Here is a 23,237-nt window from a genome sequence, read left to right as displayed (position 1 = left end):
ACATGTAAAATTATGAAAGAGTTAGATAAGATAGAATCAGGAAAGTTGTTTCCACTGGTAGGTGAGACTAGAACTAGGGTGCATAGCCTCAGGATTCAGGGAAGCAGTTTTAGGACAGAGATGAAGAGGAACTGCTTTTCCTAGAGAGCGGAAAATCTGTGGAATTCTCTGCCCAATGAAGCAGTGCAGGCTACTTCAGTAAATATATTTAAGACAAGGTTGGATATATTTTTGCATATTAGGGGAATTAAGGGTTATGGGGAAAAGGCAGGTAAGTGGAGATGAGTCCATGGCCAGATCAGCCATGATCTTATTGAATGATGGAGCAGGCTTGTCAGGTCATATGGCCTACTCCTGCTCCTATTTCTTATGTTCTTGTGTTACTTCAACCTTTTATCACAAATTTTTGTCGAAGGTAAGTTCTCAAATGTTTACTAACTGTAGTTCAGTTGGCTATACCCTACCCTCTAAAGGTAATAGTTTCAAATCTCCCTCCAGAGACTGAGTACAAATTCTAGATTGACATTGTCGGTTAGTGCTGAGAGAGTACTGTTCTGGCACAACTACAATCTTTCTGATTTGTTGTTAAATTAAAGCCCAATTTCCTTTCTCGTGGATTAAAAGAGTTTTCCAGTACACGCTTCTCTGATAGTTCTCATTACAGCAAATCGCTTGATTAAAAAAAAGATAATTAACTTAATTCTTCCATTCCTAGGTTTTCTTATTTTCCCTTTTTTCTGTTGCAGGAGAAATTATTTTTTTCTATCTTCAGATATCTGTCAAACCAGGTTGCAGTTCACTATTGCCCTGGCCTTTGAAGTAATGCAAAGTGAAACAATTAATTTCCTGAAATACTGTATTAAATTCTGTTCTTTCATCATACATAGAAAGGAAGTATTGTATATCAGTATATATGATTTATTAGCTTGTGCATTGGGAGACTATTGGCAAAGAAGGTTCTGGTTTAGAAACACCAGTTCTGTTTGAATTTCAAACTGAGGAGAGCACCAAAACTATTTTTTTTTAATCCCTGTAAAAAGGGTGCCAGCATGAAGCTTTTAACACACAGTGTTAGTGACTGAGTGACAACAAAAATATCACATTACCCTCTTAGGACAATGATTGTAATTTAGCCTATTAAAGAATTAGACTGAGAAGATATCATGTTTTCACAGAAATATTATGCTTTTTCTTCATTGATGGCTAAAGGCCAACTGTAGCAAATAGGAGGAAAATACTTCTGACTGCATCCATAAACCAGTGCTTGTACCCTTCAGAAATAGCTTCCATTTAGCTAAAGCATATATTTAAATAGCACTTTTTCTAATTCCTGCTAATTCTTTTATACTGCTTTCATGAAAGAAGTTTTCTGGTAGCACATTGCAACTAATGCCACAAAACAAAAACTACTCTATCTACTTTAAACACCTTATTAGCATCAACACAGACAGGAATATCTGTCAGTCTTCAGAGACTAAATTGAAAATTCTCCCATAAATTCTTAAGCATCCTCCTGCATATGCACGCCATATAAAAATATTTTTGGATCTATGCCAAGCATATGCACATAATGTGTCTAAGAAATTTTGAGACAGACATTCTTGGTTACTGTCTTGTTAGGGAAGTCTTTAAGAATGCATTACTGCAATACAACCCAGCTGAAATTTTATAGTGGGGTTCTGAATAGATAAAATTCTGCTTCAAAATTGCTTTTGTTCAACTACACAATATTTTCCTTCATTCCAATAATCTGGATTTCATGAAACAACATTTCTAAACCAAAAATTGATTAGGAACAAATTGTTAATGCTATAGTTTAAATCCAATGTCATTGGGATCAGATTCCCATCCTCCTTTGCAGCAAAGACATAAAACACTGCAACTATGTAATTCCTTACAGATGAGCAAAAATAATGAGGACCTTTTTGTTAATTCATTAAAAATGAGGTGAAAGTTGTTGACAAGCTTCAGTCAGAAACAAAGGTTCTGAACTTCAAGAGGGGTAACTTTGAAGGTATGAGACGTGAATTAGCTAAGATAGACTGGCAAATGACACTTAAAGGATTGACGGTGGATATGCAATGGCAAGCATTTGAAGGTTGCATGGATGAACTACAACAATTGTTCATCCCAGTTTGGCAAAAGAATAAATCAAGGAAGGTAGTGCACCCGTGGCTGACAAGAGAAATTAGGGATAGTATCAATTCCAAAGAAGAAGCATACAAATTAGCCAGAGAAAGTGGCTCACCCTGAGGACTGGGAGAAATTCAGAGTTCAGCAGAGGAGGACAAAGGGCTTAATTAGGAAGGGGAAAAAAGATTATGAGAGAAAACTGGCAGGGAACATAAAAACTGACTGTAAAAGCTTTTATAGATATGTAAAAAGGAAAAGACTGGTAAAGACAAATGTAGGTCCCCTACAGACAGAAACAGGTGAATTGATTATGGGGGAGCAAGGACATGGCAGACCAATTGAATAATTACTTTGGTTCTGTCTTCAGTAAGGAGGACATAAATAATCTTCCAGAAATAGTAGGGGACAGAGGGTCCAGTGAGATGGAGGAACTGAGCGAAATACTTGTAAGTAGGGAAGTAGTGTTAGGTAAATTGAAGGGATTGAAGGCAGATAAATCGCCAGGGCCAGATGGTCTGCATCCTAGAGTGCTTAAGGAAGTAGCCCAAGAAATAGTGGATGCATCAGTGATAATTTTTCAAAACTCGTTAGATTCTGGACTAGTTCCTGAGGATTGGAGGGTGGCTAATGTAACCCCACTTTTTAAAAAAGGAGGGAGAGAGAAACCGGGGAATTATAGACCGGTTAGCCTAACGTCGGTGGTGGGGAAACTGCTGGAGTCAGTTATCAAAGATGTGATAACAGCACATTTGGAAAGCAGTGAAATCATCGGACAAAGTCAGCATGGATTTGTGAAAGGAAAATCATGTCTGACGAATCTCATTGAATTTTTTGAGGATGTAACTAGTAGAGTGGATAGGGGAGAACCAGTGGATGTGGTATATTTGGATTTTCAAAAGGCTTTTGACAAGGTCCCACACAGGTGCAAACTTAAGTGTGCAGACTTAAAGCACACAGTATTGGGGGTAAGGTATTGATGTGGATGGAGAATTGGTTAGCAGACAGGAAGCAAAGAGTGGGAATAAACGGGACCTTTTCAGAATGGCAGGCGGTGACTAGTGGGGTACCGCAAGGCTCAGTGCTGGGACCCCAGTTGTTTACAATATATATTAATGACTTGGATGAGGGAATTAAATGCAGCATCTCCAAGTTTGCGGATGACACGAAGCTGGGTGGCAGTGTTAGCAGTGAGGAGGATGCTAAGAGGATGCAGAGTGACTTGGATAGGTTGGGTGAGTGGGCAAATTCATGGCAGATGCAATTTAATGTGGATAAATGGGAAGTTATCCACTTTGGTGGCAAAAATAGGAAAACAGATTATTATCTGAATGGTGGCCGATTAGGAAAAGGGGAGGTGCAATGAGACCTGGGTGTCATTATACACCAGTCATTGAAAGTGGGCATGCAGGTACAGCAGGCGGTGAAAAAGGCGAATGGTATGCTGGCATTTATAGCGAGAGGATTCGAGTACAGGAGCAGAGAGGTACTACTGCAGTTGTACAAGGCCTTGGTGAGACCACACCTGGAGTATTGTGTGCAGTTTAGTCCCCTAATCTGAGGAAAGACATCCTTGCCATAGAGGGAGTACAAAGAAGGTTCACCAGATTGATTCCTGGGATGGCAGGACTTTCATATGAAGAAAGACTGGATGAACTGGGCTTGTACTCATTGGAATTTAGAAGATTGAGGGGGGATCTGATTGAAACGTATAAAATCCTAAAGGGATTGGACAGGCTAGATGCAGGAAGATTGTTCCCGATGTTGGGGAAGTCCAGAACAAAGGGTCACAGATTGAGGATAAAGGGGAAGCCTTTTAGGACCGAGATTAGGAAAAACTTCTTCACACAAAGAGTGGTGAATCTGTGGAATTCTCTGCCACAGGAAGCAGTTGAGGCCAGTACATTGGCTATATTTAAGAGGGAGTTAGGTATGGCCCTTGTGGCTACGGGGATCAGGGGGTATGGAGGGAAGGCTGGGGCGGGGTTCTGAGTTGGATGATCAGCCATGATCATAATAAATGGCGGTGCAGACTCAAAGGGCCGAATGGCCTACTCCTGCACCTATTTTCTATGTTTCTATGTTTATTGGCCACTGCTAATTGCCCTTGAGAAGTTTGTACTGAACCACTTTCATGAACTGCTGCAGTCCTTCAGATAAAGGTATATCCACCGTACTAGTGGACTTGAAATCTGTCCTGTTTTATTCTTCCTCTGAATGTTCAAAGTTCAAATAAATATATTATCAAAGTACACTAGGTACTGTCCTAAAGCCTGGGAACATATATATATATATATATAGCTAGGGTGCCTTGGACTTTTGCACAGTACTGTAGTAATTTTATGTTTTGTACTGTACTGCTGCCTGGTAAGCCTCAGGCTCGGTCAGCTCGCTTTCGTCTAGGGGGAGCAGCCTTCAGCCCCACCAAACTGGGTAATCAAGTTTGTGTGGATGCTGTGTGATGTACCCCACCCCGCCAAATAACAGACAGTACACCATATACGAATAAATGATTACACCTTATAGATCTTACTGGAACTATGTAATTAATAGAGATAAAATATAAAAGGAAAATAAAAGGCGCCAAAATTATCAAAGTTCAACCACTTCGTGCACAACAGCTGGAGCTCAATTAATGGAGTCTTCTTTCCACCTTTCAATCCCCTCCGACTCCCTCGACCCGTCTCCTGGGACCAACCACGGCGGTCGAGCAGAAGCTCCGCACGAGTCTGTCTTCGTCTCCTCTCCTCGCCGAAGACCCTGGGCCTCGGACTCCCGCTCAGGGTCGGTCCCACCGCCCAGCTCACAGCATTGCGTCTCCTCTCTCTGCTCCCATCCGCCTTCTGCCTCAAAGCTCGCGAAAATCAATAGCTTACAGACACACAAGAAAGAATAACATCTATCCCAATTGGTTCATTCACTCTCTCATCAATAATATAACCCAAACAAGCTGCAAAAGAGAAGCACTTTCTCAGCAGTTAACATAACAAAGAAGCTATTTTATTCTAACATAACAAAGAAGGCATTTTCATTAGCCTTAGCAGTAATATAAAAGAAGAAACCCCTTACACTAATTTCGTGACATACATGAGAGATGATAAAACTGATTCTGATATGGGTCTCTATTGTAGACTGAGAGTGGGAAGGGGTCAGGGAGAGGGGAGACAGAGAGGGGAGGGAGCAGGAACCACCAGAGAGATATTCTGTAATGATCAATAAACCAATATTTTGGAATCAAAGGACCTTGCCTGGTGTCTCAGGGGTGTGTGTGTCTGCACGCATGCCACCAACCATTCCCCTCCACTCCCCACCCCCACCGGCTCTTGGCACTCCTTCTCTGCCACCTGTCCCACACCCCTCCAGCAGTGCTCCATCCTCACTATTCCCAACATCCTTTGCTCCTGCCAGATTTACAAACTCACTCTCTGCTCCACATTTACAAATACAGTACGGCGCAAAAGTCTTAGTCACCCTAGCTATTTATGCTGTATGTGCCTTAGACTCCTGTCCAGTCGGCTTTTACAACAAACTGATGGTTCTTGTGATTATTATTACTAAGATTAGATTTTTTTTCAAATCCCAGGTTATTAACTGCATTTAAAATCCACAACCTGCCTTGGTAAGGTAAACTTAGACCACAATGTCAATGCTATACCCAGCTATCGTAATGCCATTGGAGTATTAAATGCAAGTGTTTAGACTCTTCTGTTGCAACCTATCATCACCTGGCACTTTGTGACACAAATGTAACTTGCCACCTAACAGCAGAGGGTGAAAATAATTTAAATTTCTTAATGATATGATCAAATCCCAAATATAGTGTCAGCCAAGTTCTTACTGCTGTGTTCTGTTGGCCCATTCTGGCTTACCTTTATCTCTGCTAATCAGCCCACAATAAAGTGTTGTCTGAGTCTTATTGCATGCAGTCATGGCCTGGTTCATTTGCTGAAGAGCTGTGACTGAAACTGAAGATTGTGCATCATCTGCACAGTCATCCCACTTCTGATCTCTTGAAGATCAGTGATGAACTAACTGACGATGATTGGGCAAAGAGCATTGTCCTGAGAAACTCTAGTCATGATGCCCTGGGGCTGAGATCAATGACTTCAAACAATCACAACTACTTTCCTTTTTGTAGAGATGACTCTAATTACTGGGGTGCCCAATGGAGCCCATTGATACCAGTTCTATCAGGGTTCCTTAAACTATACTCAGTTGAGTGTAGTCTTGATAGCATTCTTATCATAGTTCAGACTTTAGATTGTTTTAGGAAGGTTTCAACCCAAAACATCAACCACTTTTTTTCATAGATGCTGCCTGGTCTGCTGAGTTCCTCCAGCATTTGTGTGTGTTGCTTGGATTTCCAGCATCTGCAGATTTTCTCTTGTTTATGTTTAGATTGTTGATCCCTGTTTGGACCAAGTCAATGAGGATGTCCAGAAAAAAATAGTTCTACCAATACTCCAAACAGGGCATCGGTCAGGAGTGCCACTTGATACCATTAGCAACACCTTCCGTTAGTTACCCAGTGACTGAGAGTAGATGAATTGGTTGATAACTACACAGGTGGATTATACTTATTCTGTTTTTTTTTTGTGAATGGAACTTACCTGGGCAATTTTCCACATTTAACTAGATGCCAGTGTTGGAATTACAGGAGCAACTTGGCTAGAGGTGAAGCTATTTCTGGAATGTGGATCTTCTGTACTACAGCTGGGGTTTTGTCTGGTTCAGTAGCCTTTACTGTTTTTAGTGTTTTCAACTACATCTTGATATCATGTAGAATGAATCAAACTAACTGAAAACTGGCTTCTGTGATATTGGAGATTTCTGGAGGAAACCAAGATGGACCATCAGAAAGGCACTTCTAGCGGAACAAGGTTGTAAATGCTTCAGCCTCAACCTTGGCACTGGTATATTGGCCCCTGGTTTCATTAAGGATGGGAATGTTCTTGGAACCTCCTCTCTCGTATGTTGATGAATTGTCCATGATCATTCATGGCTAGATATGGCAGCACTGCACAGTTTTGATCTGATCCATTAGTCCTGGGTTTCCCTACCTCTGCCTGTTTAAAAGTGCTTATGCTGCTTCACACATGCATGATCCTGACATGTAGCTTCACCAGACTGATAGTTTTAGATACCACTAGCAATGTCCTTCAACACTCCTCTCTGAGCCAGGAGTGATCCCTTGACCTAGTGTTCATCATTGGCAAGTCCAGAATTCGATACCTGGTGTTCAGTAATTTGTGAGTTCTGTGATCAATGCTGAGGATCAAGGCATAAGTCGAATCAGAAGTCCAGATGTTGAGGCCTGCCGGCGGGGACCCTGGGTCTAAGGATCTCTGCACGCCCACTGGGTAGCCAAAGGCCCAATGTCTGCATATCAGAGTCAAATGCAAGTCCAAATCTTATTCCACTGGAGGCTGGGGGTTGAAGGAGACAGACTGTCTTGCAGTGAGAGAACTATTCATGTGTATAAGTGGAAGGGAAGAATGGGGCTTCTTTTGCTGTTGTTGTTTTGTTGCTCGTTGTGTTCTGTGTTGTTCTGCCAAGCATTATGAGCATGCCATGTTGGCACTGGAATGTGTGATGACACTTGTAGGCTGTCCCCAGCACACCCTCTGCTGTGTTGGTTGTTAACTGAATGTTTTGATTGCAATTGATAAATAAACTTAAATCAAGATTTATAATGGTAGAGTATCGGATTTGCCAGGCCGTGAGGATACAGACTGTGGTGTGTGCATTTCCGCAGGTGGTCCACAGTGTCTCTCAGATGTTGAGTACTGAGCTTCCAGGTCTGTTTGCAGTCTATTTTGTATGATTGTATGGGCTCACATCTCAATGGTGTGTCTCCAGTTGTGGAAATGTATTTTTCTCCACGAGGACTGTTCTGTGGTCACTTTGATTATAGACAAATATATCTACTGTACATGAGTAAATTGTTGAGGATGAGGTCAGTTCCATTTATGTTCACTCACTACCTGCTGAAGATCTTGCTTGAGATCTATATCATTCAGGACTCAGGCAACCTGAAGACAAGCCATTCTCGGCCATGTACATAGAAATACCTCTCACCCAGAGTAAATTCTGTTCCTTGATTCTTTAAGAGCTTCTTCCAAGGGTTGCTCAAAATAGAAGAATAGTGATTCATCAGCTTAAGGAGGATATAGTTGGCAATCATGAAAAGGATTTTGTTCCTGTGTTTGACCTGATGCCATAAAACTTTATGGAATCTGGAGTCAATGTTGATGACTCCTGGGCTATTCCATCCTATTTGTATGGAACAGTAACATACCCTCTGGTAAATCTATCCTGTTAGGTGGCCACAGTAGACCTGGAAATTGTAATGGATGGATATGGCACACTGGCAGCAAGGTACGGTGTTGTAAGTATAACTGTCAGGCTGTTGCTTGATGCATCTGTTGTCATGGTCCAATCCACGAAGTCCGCATTCCGGTTCACAGTCTGGTCCATCAACCCTTGCTCCAGGTTTTCCTGTCTACCCTGTTTCTGTTCCTGTTGAGCACTAATTGAGGCAGCTGATTCTCGTTGGGGCTGGCTGCATAAATACCTCCAGAGACCAGGGTGTGGCTGCTGGATTGTTCTTGTCCTTACTCCTTGTATCCCTTCCCCTGCTTTCTGCTTCCTCGCCTGAAGTCCTGCCTTGTCTTGCCAGTAACTCTCACCTCACCTTGCCTGTAGTCTTGGCTTGGAGCCACCCTGTACCTAGCTCCCTTCCTGTACCTTGCCTACGCTGGGTAAATCAGGTCGTCTTGCTGTTACCCTACGGTTGGTTCTGTCCCTTCCCGTCCCTTGCCTCCATCGGGTGGAGATCCGTGCCCTGCCCAGGTGATCCGCGCCCTGCCCAGGAGGAGCTTCAAGACCCCAAGCCTCGAGCCTCGCCCCAAGCCAAGCTTCAAGACCCCAAGCCTCAAGCCTCTCGTCTCTGGTCTCAAGCCTCGCCTCAAGTCTCTAGCCTCAAGCTTCATCCTGCCTGCCAGCCAAGTCTCATCCTTGCCTAGTTCTGGGGTCCGAGCCAGAGGCAAGACCCAGGTTCTGGGTCCTTGTCCAGTCTCTGGCTCGGAGTCTAAGCCCAGGCTCCTAGCTCTCTTGTCCAGTCCTGTTCCGGGTTTCCAGTTTTCGTGTCCATGTCCTAGCCCTCACCCTGTATCCTAGTCCTGTCCCTAGTTCTTCAGTGTCTGTGTCTTGCACTTGGGTCTGTTTCCAGCCACCACCATATGACATCTGTACGGTGTTGTAAGTACAACTGTCAGGTTGTTGCTTGGTGCATCTGTAGATTAACTCGCTCGATCTAAACACTGATCACCTTCTATTTGTGGGGAGAACCAAATGCCTATTCAGTCAGGGAGTAATACAGAATGGAAACAGGCCCTTTGACACAAATGATCTTTGTCCATCAAGCTATCCACTTAAGTTAGTCCCATTTGCCCATATCCCTCTAAACCTTTTCTATGTACTTGTTGAAATGTCATCTAAGGTCAGCAGGAGGTGGGCTATCAGGTTTTGTTCTTTTTCTACTTTAGTGGACAATTTAAAAGTCAACCACATTACTGCAGGTCTGGAGCCACATATGGAAAAGCTGGGTGAGAACAGCTGATTTCCTCCCTGAAGACTATTAAAATGATTTAAGCAAAATTCATCCGATATCTTTCTTTAATTTAATGTTTTTTTTAATTTCAGCTTTTTAAATGACAAGTATAACTTGAACTTCAAGTTTAATTATTACTCAACCATACATGAATACAGCCAAGTAAAACAGCTTTACTCTGGGGCCAAGGTGCAAAACACAGCACCAACAGTCATACGCATCACAAGGCACATATAAGACAGCAGCAAGCACATCCAAGATATCAGCTTGCTTTCTGCCAAGCAAACACTGAGGAGCAGTGCCAACTGCAGCTTGGATGTCATGTCACACTGCACCCAGCACTCCAGTGGAGTGTTCCAATTCCAGTGCCTTTCTCCTGGGCGGCTGTACACAGGCAACACTGTGGGTTGAGGCCCAGTCCCCACCACAACTGAGGCCACGCAGCTCCCCTGCAGTCCGCCAACAAGTCAGTGAATTGGACTTGCAGCATTCCACATTAACAATGTCCAACAGGGTCTTGTGATCACAAGAGTAGTGACTAAGGTGATCAATGGCTGCTAGATTGCACACTGCCTTCACGCACGGACTCGTCCAACACCTACCTGATGCAGGTAGCAGTACGATTCATACCAAATTCAACTCCTTCAATTTGTCCTCCGACAAGCAAATCACTGATGAGGTACAAGTGCAGTAATTTAAGTTCTTAATGTCTAGTAGTGCCTTGCACTAGCAAAAAATACATTTAAAAAAGACAATAACAACCTTAGTTGACCCCCGTAGAAGCCACCGTGTCTGAGTACATTACCATCTTACCAGATTTCGGAGAATTCTACAGCTCCTGAATGTTGCGTATCTGAAAGTTCCATATCACAGCACTAAAACAGTGTATGATAATGAGATCAAGGAATTCTCCCTTTATTGGAAAGAAAATATGCAAAAAATGTTCATCAGGTCAAGTGGCCAATATATAGAGAGAAAACCAGAATTAACATTTCAGATTGATAATCTTTCCTCACAACTCAGCAAGATTAAAACAGAACCATGTTTTAAGTTGCAGGGAGGGAGGAAAGGGAGAGACTGATTAGTAACTGTGGATGAAGGAAGAATGAAGCAGAGAGTGAGGCTCGTTAATTGTAATTGATCTTTCTGAATAAGATGTAGAAATGAATGTAGACACAGCAGTGAAAAAAATTAGAATTGTGAGACAGAAATCCCTGTAGTTGCTGGAAATATGAAATAAAAGAGAATGTGGAAAATACCCAGCAGGTCTGGCATCGTCTATGAACAGATAAAACCTAAGCTAATAGTATATGCATATGGATAACATTTCATCAGAACTGGACAGTAAAAAAACAAATCCAATTCCAAGCTCAGAAGTCTGGTTATCTGAATATGTTCTATTCAATATTGAATTTTCAGAGTTGCAACATACTTAATTGACTATAACTCAAAATATTTCCTCAAGATTACATTGGGCTCCACTAGGACAGTGTAAAAGACTTAAGAGAGAGAAATCAGGATGAATGGTTGGAGAATTCAAATGATGTGAAATTGGATTGTCAGGATCACTGGTGCAGACTGAATGTAAGTGTTCTGCAAAGTTGGGTTTGTTTTCACTGATGTAGTGGAGACCACATCATAAGCACGAAATGCAGTTTTGCTAAACTAGAAGAAATGCTTCATCTTGAAGGAATGTCTGGGTCATTCAATGATGTTGCAGATGTTCCATCTGATGATGCATGGAAGGTGCTATAAGGGTGGAGTGAACGTTAGTATGGACATGAAGGTTGCAATACAGTCCCTTCTGATTTCAAGGAGTGGAATGGAAAATGTGCCTGGTGGTGGCATCATATTGAAATTATGTAGAATGATCTAATTGATATGAAAGCTGGTGGATGGAAAGTGATGACTACAGGTACCCCAGACTTGCTCTGGGTAGGAGGAAAAGGTATAAGATCAGAAATTCAGCAAATAGAATAGACATAATTGAAAATCCTGTCAACTATGGAGAAGGAGAAACTACAGAAAACAAAAAAAATTAACAAGAAAAAAAACAAAGTATGAGATGTACCATCATCATAAAAGATACAATGGGGACAAAGAAGCTCTTTTTATTGCTTGGTTATCACTTATCCCATCACTGAAGCAAACAGATTACTCAGTTGTCTCTTGTCTTTCAACAGATGATTGCATTACATGCATTGAACATTTTACAAACAATTAACAGAAAGTAGATGATTTTGAGGTATTTTGAAAGTAATAAAGATGTCATATAAACCAGAAATTATTTATTTCTCAATTTGCTTTTATTATGGACCTGTAATACAAGTTGTAAATATTCTGCATTAAAACATCCAGAGCTCTAGTAACCCAATCTGATCATGTGTTAGCAGCACCTCTCATTTAGTTTGCTAATGTGCTGTGGTATGAAGAATAAAACATAAGATTTCACCTGCATTTACCCCTATGTTAGACATCTGTATTAAGCCTGTAGAGGAGCTAATTCCCTAGTGGTATAGAGGTCAAGGGTAAATTACATCATTGCCATTTTGCTATTTTACTTCCAACAGGAAATTTTAAATTGCCATTTAGAGATTGAATCCCTTGGTCAGCAAACTGCACAGAGAAAACAAAAATTTAGGAAGTTTATTTTTTAACCATGGAATAAAGGCAGTGTGAGAAATTAGTTACTTATATTGTGTGAACTTATAAATAAACTATTTTTAACATATCACTGCATCAAATCATATTAAAATCTCAAGATGCCTCATGCGTTGTCATGTGATCTCTGTACTACTGTATATATATTTGGTGAAACTTTACAATACTGAAAGTGGAAAGCCCATCATTGTCTGTACTAGTCTAGAAAGAAATGTTTACCTTAACTGTATCTTCCAGTATCAGTCTATAAACCTGGAGAGCACAACTATTCATGTAAACTCCAAATACTTTTAAAGAACAATGGCGATGGTTTCTGCCTGTACCATCCTTGCAAATGCAATATCCCCTACCATCCTTCAGGTGAAAATGAACTTCTTCATTTCCATAAAAATAATCAAACCATATGACATAGGAGTACAATTAGACCAGTTAGCCCTTTAAGTCTGCTCCACCATGCCATCACAGCTAAATTATTTTCCCTCTCAAGCCCATTTTACTGCCTTCACCCCCATAATCTTTGAAGCCCTTGATAACCATGAACTTAACTTATCAACATCCACTATAAATATACCCAATGACTTGGCATCCACGGCCCTCTGTGGCAATGAATTCCACAGATTCACCACCATCTGCTAAAGAAATTCTTCCTCATCTCTGTTCTAACGGGACGTCCTTCTATTCTAAGGCTTTGGTCCTACACTCTTCAACTACGGAAAATATCCTCTCCATGTCCACTCTGTCTAGGCCTTTCAATATTTGATAGGTTTTAATGAGATCCCCAACCCCATTCTTCTAAACCCCAGCGAGTACAGCCCAGAGTCATTAAACACCCCTCATACATTAACCCTTTCATTCCCAGGATCCCTCTCATGAACCCACGCGATCAGGGGGAGAACATCCAATCTCCTTACGGACAGCCGCAGGAATAGAATCTTCATCATACAGCCAGTGCTGTAAAGCGACGTGCTAACAGCTACAGTACCATGCCTTCCTCATCAAAAATCCATGTATCTGTTTCAAACATTCATTTGGTTTCAGACATAACCATATTTTAATAAATCTATTCTAACTGTCCCCAATTGAACTGTGGTATTCAAAACTGTGGTAATTATTACACTAATTTAGTTACCACTACAGTAAAACTAACTGGCCTGTAATTGGTCACTGAAACCCTTCCTCCCTTTTAAAACTGTGATACAAGGTTAGCTGTGTTCCTGTCAGCAGCACCATTCCTGCTGCCAGGGAAGATGAAAAATTATAATCAGAGTTCCACAATGTACCCCCTTGTTAACAAGAAAACCTGGAATAAATTTTATCCAGACCTACTTATTTATCCACTTTTCAATATACCAGGCCTCTAAATATGTTTACTATGTTAATTCATTTCAACATTCCACACTTATCCTCTTTAACACTGCCCAAGTATCATCCCCATTTTGTGAAGGCAACGGCAAAATACTCATTAAGAACCTATCTAGTCTGTTGTCTCCATACAAGGACTCTGTTTGGTCCTATTCATTTTGTGCGTGGTTTATGTCTTTATGAAAGATCATGTGGACTTCCTTCTTTTATACTTGTCCGTGTTTTTATTTCATATCATCTCTTTGCTTTTCAGATTCTCTGATGATTGCACTTTCTACGCTAATCTATTTGTGTCAAGTCTCCCACGTGCTTTCCTTTATTACCTTACCTTACTCTCTTCACCTTGCTGTCCAGAGGCTCTACATTTCACAATAGTACCTTCTTTCTGAGTGGGGAGGAAGGACGAGTTTCTTCTTAACATCATCCATTGCTCTGAGACCGATCTATTTTCAAGTAGCATTTCCAGTTCCCTTTTGGCTATGTAATTTTTTTCAGCCTTGTAAACCCACTTTAACCCAACTTAGAACGTTTACTCCTATTTCAGCGTTGTTCTTACCGTCTACCTGAACTAAAAGCACTACTGCAAAACTGCTCTCCCACTGATGCTCCCTCCATCTGCTCCAGCCACTCCCTAAACCAAATCCAGAGTTGCCTTCTCATACAGTGTTTGGGTTTGCCACATGCTGTGTTCTCCTGAGGAATACTGAGACCCCTACCTTTTCAAACTATCGCTTTTAATATTTGGGTAATGAAAACACTCCCAACGTCTCTTGTGTCAGGAATTCGGCTGCAACGTATCTCTATCTTACTGGGAATAATTGGACATCTATGGTGCATTTCCAACTAGGTAATTGACTTCCCCCACTCACCCCGCTCTCTAGTTTAATTCAGAAAACCTCATCTGACTAACCTTATAGCTGCGATTGTTTGTTCAACCTGTGTTGCAAACACCCTCTTTTTCTCCCCGTTTCTATAAAGACTGGACACCTGTAATAGTTACACTTACCTTCCCTAAACGGATGAACTCGGTAGAATACTGCGCTAAATGTCATTCAATGGTTATTCAAATTGTAATTCCGAATTCAATGAAAAATGTGGTATTCCAACTATTGTAAGTACAACAATAGCAATGATACATCTCGACAACTTGTTGATCTGAAATACATTTGCTTTCACCTATAAGAAGACGGAATTGCTAACTAAACAATTCCTTCCGCCCCGTCGGTGAGAAGTTATTTAAAGTTATTGCTTAATATAATCGCTGGTATTATACAAACGTACAATACAGCAGTCTGTTGAAGTAGCTTACAATCGTGGTAGGCTCCAATTTGCGGGTACCTGGTCCATTCAATGAACCCCGCTGTGCCAAGGTACTTCTATTTATTCTATCCAAGCACAACGCTGAAAAGCAACCCATTAATCTAAGTATGTCTCTGGAATTACTCTTTGATTTTGCGATCAGACTATAGTTGTCAATATAGAATCAAAGTGGGAATTAAATCTCTTCAGTGTTCCCTGTCTTCACTCGGATATTTTTCCTGGATTTTTCAAGTTCGGCTTTTAATTCTGTAGGCATTATTTTTAATGTAATATATACTCTTGGCGCAATTTATAAAACAGATTATTAATTTTTTTCAAGTTAATCAACTGTGCGGGTGTTTAAGTAAATATTTAAAACTTCATTGATGTATAAATAACTAAGTAGATAAATAGAGAGAAAATCAGCGAGTTTGCCGTAAGGTTTTCAATCAGTCTATATTGAAGGGCTCTTCACTCCCCTCGATACTTAGATTGTACAAGACACCGGCTTGTTCGATTTCGCAAGTTACGACCTACGTTTTTAATTTGTAAGTGTAAAAGATGTAACTGAAGTCCCTTAATGGCAAGGCAGGAGCATCGCAGAAGCGAATGGGTGGGTGAACTGTTCCATTGAAACGTTGGAATCCTTTGGAAATCTGTGGATGCTCAGGTTTTAACATCTCCACGCAGGTCTTTCCAAATTAATCCGTCGTAGTCAAAAGGGCCTATTCGTGGGCTGTACCGCTTTACGTTCTAAAACCTGGCCACTTACAATCGTTAGGCCACGCTCCCGAGTCCTCAACTACAGCCCCAATCCGAAAATTGCGGCCCCCAAGATACTACGATCTCTCTTTCCTTTAATAATTCAGCATCTTCTATCGGAAGTATAAATTTAATCCTAAAAGAGGTGTGATCGACCAACCCACCCTTACACTTTACCCTCCGCCCTTGCAAATGGCATGAAGATAATAGTCTCGGCCACATCGATACTTAAATGAAATGGGTAGGGATTTACTGCGGCATTTCCCAGCTTTACTGTAAGAAACATCGGACCCAGTGAATGTTCTCACTACTAACAAGAGTAACACGATACCTCCCGCAGGCATCCGACTGGGGTATAAACAATTGGCTTTTATATATATTAGTTGGAACCTGCTGATCCTGTTACACAATATAACTTTATAGTTTATTAAAGTGCTCTTCAAATTTTAGGTTTATACTGGCAGTGTGCTTCTAAGAAAGTTAATGATGCGGTTTAAAAATACTAACAACAGACACTACCCACGTTAACTAAGCGTGTGTGATAAATCATGTTTAGCACAGTAATCTGTCTCAACACACTGTTCTCTTCTCCTCATGCCAGACCGCCCCGTGTCTGTGAAGGCTTCAAATACAGAATTTATTCTTTCTTTAGTTATCTTATCAAGAGCTTCCGTTTTGCGTGTTACCACACCGAGTAGCATTATGTTGCTTATCCAAATAAATCTATAGAACAGCGTGAACTATGCAATTACATTCCGACGTTTTATTTCTAAACTCGTTCCAGCTGCAAACAAAAACGGTGGCGCGCCCGGATAGTCCACATCGCGTGCACATGTGTGAGACTGAAACAAATATTGGAACTTGGCAGAAGAGGCTATGGAGAAATTGCAATTCATTTTGTTAACAACCGTGCTAAAATCTCTACTGGGCGCAAAGACAGCCGTCTATATAAGCATATTGCCTGGTTTCAGCCACTCGAGTTCAACGTCTAATTTTCCACACTTAAAGGGTTTTCAAATCTCCATGAGCGCCGCTGATAAGTTACTCCTGCAGAGCTAGGACGGAGTTCATTTAGTTCTGTGATTATGTCTAATACGTCCGTAAAATAAACTCGATTTGCATTTAATTGGTGCGTGTTTTTTGTTGCTGAACCACAACCAATCCTATTACTGGAGTTAAATCACGAAACCGCAAACATTGCCCAACTTCCAGTTCAGACCGCAGTTCGCATTATCTCCTGTTCGCATCCGTCCCACATCAACTTTCTCAACTTTGGATGGCTTGGTTACGTGACAAAATCATCTGGGTACAAAATCAGAATGTCGCATCAATGTGACAAAGGGGATTTTTTTTCTTTCTTCTTTTCTTTAACCTGATTTGATTAGAAATTCCTGATAATGGAAAAAAATATTATCAGCACTTAAAAACTAATTATAAAATGCAAAGCCAACCCAGCGAAGATGTTACCTTTAGACGGAGAGACTGGAATCTCATCTCGTCAAGTTAATATAGCCTCCTTAAATTGCCTTCCACAGAACTTTAGTTTTACCTGAAGGCACAGCACTGTGGTGAAAAATTTATAGTTCTTGCAGATCATTCATAAAAGTATGCGTCAAATTTCTACATTTGCAAGGAACGCTTTTATTTCAACCCTTCAAGCCCGTGTCAGTAGAGATTAACACAATAAAACGAGGGCTGAAAGCGGGGAAATGAGTTCCAATAGGTTGTATTGTGTGCGTAGTCCAGTTGTGTGCACTGGCAAAGCTGAGTGTTTCACACAATTCACCGGCAGGGGCCATAAGGAGGTTGTAAGACCGTTAGGACCGGATCAATCAAAACGACGAACAAAGCGGTAGATAGAGGTAATAGTTGACGGAGAGATCAAATATCGGTAAAACACTGCAGAGTGAACAATATGTTTGATTGATTCTTCCCACGACGTTATACTTAGTTAATTACACCGTTACAACTCGTTCGTGGGATGTTCAAATATTCAGATCTCGAAATGGCTGAGATATCAAGATTACGAAAAGCTTTATTTTCTAGCTTTTAACCGTGACCCCGTAATTCACGAGTTGTACTCCATAGCCCTGTAGCAAATGTTCGCGTTCACGACTAGGCAATTCCGAAGTCGGACGTGCCTCTTGTACAAACGCATTATAAATATCTCAATGTAGCGACATTCTCTTGTGCGTGTATTCAAGCTGAGTGGTAATTGTTACCTTATGAGTGAAAAAAAGGATAGTGGATATTAGACATTAACCTTTGTTTTTCCCCCAAATGTTCACCAGTCCCCTATGCGCTAGCAATATTTCTGTTTTATTTCTAACTCGAGTTGCATCACGCTTATGTTTACAATTACTCCAACGAGTTGCTGACAGGCAAATTCATTCAGCGCACAGTCACCAGCCCTAAGGAAAACTCGGCCATTTCTTCGCCCATCATTTTGGCAACAAGACGAATCTAGTTAAATAGCACCCCGTAAAAGGGCAAGCTAACTTGTAGTCAACACTTGGTGTATTCAGAAATATTCCCACATAGCATGATTTTCACGGGACCGCAGAGAATTGTGAACACACGCTCTTTAGTGTTGGGACCGTGACACTTCTCTTAGGTTCTGTTCACTTTTCACACTGATGTTGTGATCGCATTATCGTCGCCAGCATTAAATAATTAAACTTATTCACCAAGTTTAATATCAAAATCAGATCCAGTCCCTCAGCACTACGCAATAATTAAAAACACAAAATATTCTTCAGATGCTAGAATTCAGAGCAACAATCCCAAAAATTCTGGAGAGACTCAGCAGGTCAGCCAACATCGATGGAGATTAATAAACGGTCGACGTTACGGGCCGGGATATCGTCTCCATGGATGCTGCCTGACCTGCTGAGTCTCTCCAGTATTCTGTGTATGTTCGGCGATTATTATGTTAGTCTTGATCCAATATATAGCCTCTGTCAACCTTAAATCGCTCGGCAGTAATTTAAAAAGGTTTTAAAATTAATAAATGAGATAGCAAATAACCGTCACTGTAAGGTCTGATGAAATACCCAACGTCGATACAATGTACCCGATTATTAAATTATCTATTAGGCAGACTGTTCCCTAATCAAAAAAAAAGAATCAACTTCTAACAGAGAAACGTGCGTCTGTCAGGTGCCTGTCCCAGCCGCACTTCTTCTGTACCGATTGTCTCCACAAGCCTTGAGTTTTGCTCGTGGTCTTTTTTTTATTTAGCATGAAAACCAACCTAATCGCAACAAAGTGAAATTGTTCAAAGTGTTTGTGAGTCCCCGTTAATCTGTGCTATAATAACTGGATGAAAAGACACAGTAGAAACGAAATCTCGTTTATGTGTTTTAAATGAATCCATATAATCAAAACCACTTCTTTCGAATACACGTATTCGATCTTTTACATTGGGCTGCAGATGCACGGCTCTCTAATTAAAGTAATGTTAGCAGGTGAGCAATATAGAATTATGGATAGAAATATGAATGCACGGGAAGCATATAAACGCTTGCTGAAAGGACAAAGTAGTATCATTGTAACGTTTGTGAACAAGTGACTAAGAAATGAGCAGTCCATTTCCCTTGCGTAATCGAAAAGAGCACTTGGATTATTAGCAATGTCGACAATGCTAATCAAGTCGCTGGTTAATATATTATCAATGTTACACTTGTTAGAGAAAAATAAAGCGAGAATGCACCAGGCCATTTTATTTAGAACGGAAATGTTATCGCTGGAAGTGAATAAGCGCGCTATATTTAGGAGCGGTAGAAGCAGAATGGTGCAACGCAGGCAGAGCCAGCCTCTCGCTGTACTGCCCAGGAACGTGTGTAATGTATTCAGTCTATGTTCACAGACTAGGCAGTGCAGCTGGGAAACATGAGCGACGCTGTTTATTCAGGTTCCGGGGCTGGGTTGTCATCAGGGTAAATAGAAGAGAGGCGAGCGTGGTTCGTGCGGTTTCAGATCAGCCTGACTGACAGCGATGTGAAATGGGAATGCTAGTTCACACAGGAGCTGGATTACTTCTCATTCTTGCCGCTTTACTGCACTGACCAGATCCTTCGATCTAAAGGCAGGTAAGGTCTCTGCTTTCCGCTAGTATTAGGAGAGTAAATATTCATGACACCGCCTGTAATCAACTTAAGTATGCCTGTCCTCTGTAGAGTGCGATGGGAGCTTTAGGTGACTCTTCTGCAACATGTTGTATTTTACAAAATTAATCAGAAGCAGTAAAATAGCGGAGATGGGTGGTGGATGCTTATGGTAATAGAGGAGGCGAAAGGAAGGGGCTGGCAAATTGTTCGCTAGACTGTTCACCCGAAGTTCTCGGACCGGCCAGTGGGCTCGCCTTCGGGTTAAGGACTGATAGGCGTAGACCACTCAAAAACACATAGAAAGAATAGCCTTTAGACTTGGTACGTCCACTACATTTTGCAGGGCTCACCAGATATCCCCACAGTCACTCTGCTCCCCTACTGTGTTTGATGTGTCTTGTCCATTCAACCCCCATTCTGAAGAGAGAAATTAGCTTACTACAGAAAACCTAAATGAACCGGGGTATGGGTAGCTACGGGGGTGGGGGGGGGTGCGGTTTAGGTAAAATGCAGACTGTGAAACAACGGGACCATTATCTGATCTTCAAGGAGGCAGACACGTGTCGGGGTCTTCCCTCACTGTTTAGAGGCTAATCCTGCATGCTCTCTGAGAGGGATAGAATTTACTGGCTACACTGGTGTACGATGCAAAACACTTCTCCTCCCCGTAAACTTGGTGGCCGATGCACGTTGTGTGTGATATTCCTTAGCTTCATCCAGATGGTCTTATCTAACCATCTGTTCTGAATGGAAGCTATGTCTGAATCAGCCTCGCATTCCCTTCTAACACAAACGTAAGAAACATTAATCATTGGAAGTGCTTCTATTCCTAAGTCTACAAGGCACGCGTTGTCCTTAAAGCCGGACAGCGGCAGATGTGCGGGAACCAAAATGTTTACTTCAAACTCTTGGGCTTCTACCTGTTTTTCTTTCAAAGTCGAGTTCTTACCGCCTTGTTTATCTTTTGCGGCAAAGAGAAAAAAAAGTGCGGAGTAAATCTTTCTCAAAATTGTTGTTTTAACAAGTTGCTTTAGTTAACTCGACACACGCGTTTACTTTTATGCTGAATTTGACCTGTTCCGACGTTGCCTCCCAGTTCGCCTTTGGGCTGGTAATAACTGTTTCAATTGTTCCAATTTGTCTGGGATAAAAGTATGATCTGAGCCTGTGGAATTCAGCGGGCGAAAATGCGGCACCTGGTAAACCGTTTTATCCGTACATTTATTTTCGCTTTGCGAATAACGCCTACATGAAGCTTGTAAACAAGCTGGTGGTGGAACACAAACTGTCAGAGCAAACTAATAACAAGGCCATTCTAGCCCTGGCACCCGGCCGTTCCTTGTCTTTGTTCACAGAGTGTCATTTCGCCTTCATTTACCTGCCCTTTGATTTTTAGAGTAATCTACGATATTTTAAAAATACTTTTTTGCCTTCAGTGAAACAGGGTCGGCCTTCCATCCGTTAGCCGGAATAGACGGTGGCCCCGGAGCGCGTTTAAAGATGAACACTATCGTTCTTAATAAGTTTGCCAATCAAGTTATTTTCGAAGAAAAGGCAAACGAGGTCGAGAGGAACAGCAGAACGTATATCGAAGTTATGGAAGAGCAGCACCGGGAACTAATGATGCCGGACAGTCCGTCGAGCAGAAGCCAACGGGGTCTGCGACACAGGAGGTCAGGGTATGACCATTGTTTAAAAATGTAAGGTTTATATTAAATGACCGATTTTAATGAGATCCACAAATGTTAGACGGAAGGAACAGCAACTGAGCAAAAGTAAAGGACACACTTGTAAATGTGTTTGGATACACTGTCAACGGCGGAGTTTGTGTTTTGGTGGAAAGCTCCGCTTCGGTTCAAATATTGTTTAAATGTTTCCGCTTCCCCGAACGAAGGAACAATGCATGTGTTCCGCAGGGAAGGAATAGTAAACAATACGCACTATCTAGCCGTCCTGTTGCGCATTTAGATAACTGCGTAAATGCAATGTTAAAATATTTTTTTCAAACTTACTACTTCAGTATGTTTGAAAATTATACGAAATAATGTACTTGGAAATGTGTTTCCGAGTTCTTGATCAGACTAGTAATAACAATTTTAACAATAACAATTGTGATATGTAATAACAATTTAATAATGTAAACTGTTATAATTAGTTGCTTTCCAAATAATTCAGCCTATATAGTCAACCACGTTTTACCCTCCATTTGAAACCTCGCGGAAGTGGACACGTAAAATCGTGTTCATGACTCATTGCATAAAATATACAAAGAGGAATAAAATGGAAATTTCACCAAGGCGTGACATTTTAACACCTCGATTTTTTTTATATAGCTCGTTTAGATTTTTCACAATGGTTGGCAACGAATGTAAACATCTTTCCCTACGAGGTCTTTAAACAATTCATGGTCAATGAGATATATAAATACAAATCCTGAAAATTAACGTTATATTATGTTATACGACACTATATTTTTTCAATTCCAGCGAAAATGCAAATCAAAACCAAATGTCCATTGACAGTCAAGAGGATAATTGACTATCGTTAAGGATTCTAAAAGAACTTGTAATTTGTTTTTATAGTATAAATCATCTTGTTTTAACTTTAATGTCAACATCAGATAGAATTCCACTACCACAATACGCCCACGTTACTTTTGCAATGGTGAGAACTTGTAAGGTTATAGAGCTATTTCATGACAGCTGCTTTGGGTCACTGGTGTGCAGTGCGGAAGTTTAGTAACAAATGAGTTCAAAGGGACGCGTTCCATCAGATCAACGAACATCACCAGGTCAGTTCACAAGGACCAGGAGCAAGTGGACATTCAGCCTACAGATTTGCAGCGACATCTACAGGTCTCAGCCCGAATGCAGAGACACACTGCCTCCAGCCATAGATGGCTCTTCATGCTTCCCACATCTCCCTATTGATCACACACATGCACCCATGCGCATTGTGAAGCAAGACCACGTCCACTAATGACCTTATCCCCAATCAGCAATATACAAACAACATGCCTTTATAACCACATTGCTATGGCTGCCGCAGTGCATTCGTCACAAGAATATATTGTAATATACTTAAACTGCAATTATTTTAAGACGTGATTAAGATGTGAAAGACGCCGTTTATGCAACACAAAATGCAAAGGACAATCACCACTCAGAAACAGCTGTTCTGTTACCAAAGTCATGGACTGACTCATTTACCAAGGCTTATTACCCCCATGAGAATCTCCTCAAACACATGAAAACACGTCAGTTACTTTATCATCATAAATCGCAACGAACCACAAAACCTAC

The 23,237-nt window shown here is 41.2% G+C and overlaps 1 protein-coding gene across 2 annotated transcripts in view; it reads left to right on the top strand.

The window, feature by feature from the left end:
- Positions 1-19,814: 19,814 nt before the first annotated feature.
- The window catches only part of mkxa (mohawk homeobox a), a 42,998-nt gene continuing 39,575 nt past the window's right edge, over positions 19,815-23,237 (top strand). For both annotated transcript variants that reach the window (XR_010017298.1, XM_063042405.1), the window contains exons 1-2: positions 19,815-19,917; positions 21,372-21,608. Coding sequence is in view for 1 of the 2 variants with exons in the window: in XM_063042405.1 (XP_062898475.1) it covers positions 21,436-21,608 (173 nt within the window). In the remaining variant the exon portion in view is untranslated. The remainder of the gene's footprint in view (positions 19,918-21,371; positions 21,609-23,237) is intronic.

Source organism: Mobula hypostoma, chromosome 3 (genome assembly GCF_963921235.1).
Source record: "Mobula hypostoma chromosome 3, sMobHyp1.1, whole genome shotgun sequence".
In the NCBI taxonomy this organism is placed as follows: Eukaryota; Metazoa; Chordata; class Chondrichthyes; order Myliobatiformes; family Myliobatidae; genus Mobula; species Mobula hypostoma.
Note: the sequence above shows the minus strand (reverse complement) of the source record. Positions and strands in the feature narration are given on the sequence as shown.